Genomic DNA, 5,503 nt, shown 5'->3' with positions numbered 1-5,503 from the left:
CTCTGTCGGGACACCCTTTCATAGGATTACATCCATATCAGAGTTGGGCGTGCGGGAGGATTCTTGCAATGACGCTCTGTCGATGCCTGCTCGCTACTTCCCCTCCGTCACCTCATGTTTCGGTTGTGGAGGTCAGTTTTTTTGTCTACAGGGAATGCAGCAATAGTCCGCCACTTCGTTACTCGCTCTTGCTGTGTCCCTGCTTGCAGATGCGGAACCAAGGTCACGTACAGAGTGCTTATGGCAGGCGTACAGAGAGAACATTGTGTGATGAAGGGGGCTGGGAAAACCTCTACACAAGTGAAGCTGAAGAAAGATCTTGCTTTGTTGGCCGAGACTGTGTGGTGGGTGAGCCGAAACGCTCGACAGCCAGCTTGATTAATAAGAAAGACATACTTTCTGCATGCAAAGCAAGAACAGGCTTGTGCCCAATCTGATCACATGTGCTAGGCCGGCTTTAGTTCTGAAGTACAGTGAACTTTCAGTCTTGTGGAGCAGATGGCTGAAGTGCCTTCGGTCGAGAACTTTATATCCATCTTGCAGACGTGCAGGAAAAATAGAAGTTTAGTATACACCAAACATGTGCATGCACAAATTTGCAAGAATGGGATGGAAGCTCATAAAGCTGTTGCGAACTTTATTGTGCCCACGTACGTTGAATGTGGAAGTTTGTCCGATGCTCAGCAGGTTTTCACCACCTTGATCCATGGGAATGAGCATTCATGGACTTCACTCATACTAGGGTATATCCAATGTGGGAGAATGCAGCAAGCTTTCAACTTTTACCAGAAAATGCAAGAGGATGGTGTACCTCCTAGCAGGTATACCCTTCTGGCCCTATTAAAAGTTTGTGCTAGGCAGAAAGACGTGGAAAGAGGCAGGGAGATTCATTTTGAGATTACACGGAAGGGATTTGAAAAAGACATTTTTGTTGGCAGCACTTTGGTTGACGTGTATGCTAAATGTGGCTTACTTGCAGAGGCACGGGGAGTCTTTGATAAGCTGCTAATCCGACATGTTGTGTCATGGACTGCACTAATTGCAGGATATGTTGAACATGGACTGGGTAAGGAAGCGCTGGAATGTTTTAAACAGATGCAAGTGGAGGGGATCTCTCCGGATGCTGTCACCTATGTTTGCGCCTTGAAAGCTTGTGGCAGCATAGAAGCCATAGACAAAGGCCAAGAAATGCACACAGATATCATCCTAAAGGGATTTGAGACAAGTGTTCGGATTGGCAACACTTTGGTTGACATGTATGCCAAATTCGGCTCACTTGCAGAGGCACAGGAAGTCTTTGATAAGCTGCCAGTTCGGGACATTGTGTCATGGACTGCGCTTATTGCTGGATATGCTGAACATGGATCTGGTGAGGAGGCGCTAACATATTTTGAACAGATGCAGCTAGAAGGTGTCTTTCCAAATGCTGTCACGTTTGTTTGTGCTTTGAAAGCTTGTAGCAGTACAAAAGCAATAGCCAAGGGCAAAGAGATACATGCTGAGATGACACAAATGGATTTAGAAAGATTTCCTTTTGTGGGCAACACTTTAGTTGACATGTATGCCAAATGTGGCTTGCTTTCAGAGGCACAGGAAGTTTTTGACAAGCTGCCAGTTCGAGATGTTGTATCTTGGGCTGCACTGACTACAGGGTATGCTGAACATGGACATGGCCAGGAAGCGTTGAAGTGCTTTGAACAAATGCAACTGGAGGGTGTTACTCCTGATGCTCTCATGTTTGTTTTCATCTTGAAAACTTGCAGTAAGACAGGAGCCATAAAGAAGGGGCGAGAAATTCACATGGACATCACAAGAAGGGAGTTTGAAAGACATATTCTTGTTGGTGGCAGTTTGGTGGACATGTATGCCAAATGTGGTTCACTTGCGGAAGCACGGGAAGTCTTTGACAAGTTGACAATACGAGATATTGTGTCATGGGCAGCACTGATTGCAGGGTATGCTGAATATGGACCCGGTCAAGAAGCGCTGGAATGTTTTGAACAGATGCAACTGGAGGGTGTTTCTCCAGATGTTGTCATATTTGTGTGCGTCTTGAAAGCTTGTGGCAGCATAGGAGCCATAGACAAGGGGCGAGGAATACATGCTGAGGTATTAAAAATGGGAGTTGAAAGGGATCTTCTTGTTGGCAGCACTTTGATTGATATGTATGCCAAATGTGGCTCTCTTTTCGAGGCACGGAAAGTCTTTGCCAAGCTGGGAGTTCGAGATGTTGTGTCATGGGCATCATTGATTGCAGGGTATGCTGAACATGGACCTCATGAGGAAGCATTGAGATGTTTTGAGCAGATGCAATTGGAGGGCCTTGCTTCAACTGATGTTACATTTGTATGTGTCTTGAAAGCTTGTGCCACTATAGGAGCCATAGGAAAGGGCCGAGAAATACATGCAAAGATTGCACAAAAGGGATTTGAAAGATATCTTTCTGTGGGTAACACTCTGACTGACATGTATGCGAAATGTGGCTCACTGTCAGAGGCACAGGAAGTCTTTGACATGCTGCCGGTTCGAGATGTTGTGTCATGGGCTGTGTTAATTGGGGGGTATGCTGAATATGGACTTGGTCGAGAAGCACTGAGGTGTTCTGAACAGATGCAACTTGAGGGTGTGTCACTAAATGCTGTCACGTACATTGGTATCTTGAAAGCTTGTGGCAGCATTGGAGCCATAGACGAGGGGCGAGAAACACACATGGAGATCACACGAAAGGGTTTTGAATTGGATCTACTTGTTGGCAGCACTTTGGTTGACATGTATGCCAAATGTGGCTCACTTCGAGAGGCAGGGGAAGTCTTTGACAAGTTACCAGTTCGACCTGTCGTGTGCTGGACTGCACTAATTGCAGGATATGCTGAACATGGATTGTGTCAAGCAGCACTTAGTTGCTTTGAACAGATGCAATTTGAGGAGGTTGCTCCGGATGCTGCTACATTTGTTCGTGTCTTGAAAGCTTGTGGCAGCATAGGAGCCAGAGACAAGGGTCGAGAAATACATGCTGAGGTTACACTGAAGGGATTTGAAGAAGATATTCCTGCTGGCAACACCTTGGTTGACATGTATGCAAAATGTGGCTCACTTTCAGAGGCGTGGGAGGTCTTCGACAAGCTGGCATTCCGAGATGTTGTGTCGTGGAATGCAATGATAAAAGGATTTGGCCTAAACCATGATGGTGACATGGCTATACAGTTTTTTGAGGACATGCAAGACGAGGGTGTGAAGCCAGATGCGATTACATTCACATGTCTTCTTAATGCATGCAGCCATTCAAACCTGATTTGTAAGGGCCAGCAGTATTTTAAGGTAATGAGACAAGAACATGGCATTGCACCAACAATTGAGCACTATAATTGTATGGTGGATCTGTTTGCAAGGTCAGGACATTTGTCTGATGCAGAGAAATTTCTAGATACTATGCAGTGCCCTCCATCTGAAGGGGCATGGACAGCTCTGCTAAGTGCATGCAAAGCTTATGGGGAAGCAGAACTAGGATTGAAATGCTTTAAGGAGCTTGTCCAGATGAATCCAGATGCTGCTGCTTCATATGTGCTCATGGCAAGCATCCATGCAAGTGCTGGCAGTTGGGAAGATGTACACAGAATAGAGGAGTTGAGGAAACATGCCGGAGCAAAAAAAAAGCTTGCAAGCGCTGTGATAGAGGTGAATAAGAAGGTACATGACTTTGTGGTCAGTGACAATCCAAGTGAGGAAATTTCAATTGTGATGCAAATCCTGACTTCACGAATGAAGGGCGAAGGCCACGTGCCGAATCTAGACTTGGTGTTGAGACCAGATGGGAAGGGCATGTTCCAAATCTAGAAATGCTTGACATTCAATCTTTTTGGGGGGAAATTTAGCTTAGCCAAGTTAGCCAAGTTAGGCGTTTTATAGATGATTTATTTGTACCAGTTGTTCTTGACTTTCAAGACTTTATGTACAAAGACGCTTGTGCTTTTGGAAAAGGAATCTATGCTTGTGACTCTTGTGAATTGAATTGCACGTCAAGAGGGGATTCTTTTGTTTTCTTAGATCTTACACTTTCTCAATCTACCATAGGATTAGAGGTTGATATATAGGATAAACGTGAACAACCTGAATATACTGGTTTACACAATATGAAAAATGTTTAAAACTGTAATCCTTTTCTCCATCCTGAAATGAACTTATATGCACGTACTCAAATTCTTTGTTATACTCAGTGTTTTCGCAGCATGTTAAGAAGCCCAAGAATGGTTAGTTTCTCTGCTTGTTCACATAATGCAGCTTCCCCCCAAAAATATACCTTCGTAAGACTAGAGTAAGTCCAATCATACAAATTTAGATTTTTTTGTTGTTCTAAAGACAAAAAATCTACACATAAAATAAAAGAGAAAATGAAAGAGAAGAAAAAAGAGGTAGACAAAAACTTTTATGAAAAACAAAAGAAAGACATACTTAGAAAGCAAAGCAACACTTATATCGTCATCAGTGCCCAAGCATAAGCAGCTATACTGGGTTTCTAAAGACCCGCGGAGTCTCTTGGACAAACCCAGTGCTTACTAAATACGTCAAATAAACAAAAGAGAACGAAAACAAGTATTATTTCAAGGAGAGTTTTGTGTGGTCATTGAGATATGTTTTGATGTGTTCGTATGCAATGCAAACCAGTGTGGGAGAAGGTGATAGTTTAGTGTGAGTGCCTCTATTAGAAAAAAAATATCAATTCTATTGTTCTTGAATGGAGTTTTCAGAAACAGAGTAATTGTCAGAAAGAGAGTGATTGCTTACTACATGTTGGCAACACATTGGCATGGTTAAACCATCACAAGCAACCAGTTGACTTTGAAGAATAGGATAAGTGAGAGACTTATTGGAGAATAAGTGAGATAACTTTGGAGGACATAATAAGTGTGAGACTTGTTGGAAATAGGCCTCACCCTGAAGCCTCAGGAACCAAGCGGGGCCCCTATGAGAACCCCACCTTGGTTGACTAGCAATGCTACCAAGAAATACACATCAAAGGAGTGGCCAAAGATTAGTTGACCAGCAATGCTACTAGTGGGTCACACCCAAAAAAGCGAGGCAGAATCAAGGTTCGAGGAAAACAAAGCAGAAACAGACGAAACAGACGATGGCCATCAAAGCACAGTACCAACTACGCCTTTCTTTATTGGGGATTTCGGCCATGAAAGCACAGTATCGGTGGATCGAGGCCCCGTATCTGAAATTCATGCAAGAACTTTGAAAAACGCTTTACAGACAATGAAATTCAGATTCCATATCGCTTGATACTGTGAAAAACAGTTGAAATCCAGATCGCTTCAGAGACTTTCTTCAAGGCCAAGACGCAGCTTACGGACTTCCAATCCTACCAGTGGCTCGCACTCGAAAAAGCGAGGCAGAAACCACTTGTTCTATACTGAACGAAGTACTGAAGGACTTCCAATCGTTCAATACTTCGTTCAGCTTACGGACTTGTTCTATACTGAACGAAGTACTGAAGGACTTC

The 5,503-nt window shown here is 43.7% G+C and overlaps 1 protein-coding gene across 1 annotated transcript; it reads left to right on the top strand.

The window, feature by feature from the left end:
• Positions 1-395: 395 nt before the first annotated feature.
• Positions 396-3,856, top strand: LOC147882713 (pentatricopeptide repeat-containing protein At2g33680-like). Its single transcript, XM_087401154.1, has one exon. The coding sequence runs from the start codon at positions 499-501 to the stop codon at positions 3,832-3,834; it is 3,336 nt and encodes a 1,111-aa protein (XP_087257280.1). The 5' UTR covers positions 396-498; the 3' UTR covers positions 3,835-3,856.
• Positions 3,857-5,503: the final 1,647 nt, after the last annotated feature.

This window comes from Dipteris shenzhenensis, chromosome 29, assembly GCF_047967505.1.
Source record: "Dipteris shenzhenensis isolate YYH24624 ecotype China chromosome 29, Dip_SZ_1.0, whole genome shotgun sequence".
NCBI classification, from domain to species: domain Eukaryota; kingdom Viridiplantae; phylum Streptophyta; class Polypodiopsida; order Gleicheniales; family Dipteridaceae; genus Dipteris; species Dipteris shenzhenensis.
This window is presented reverse-complemented; position numbering and strand designations above follow the sequence as displayed.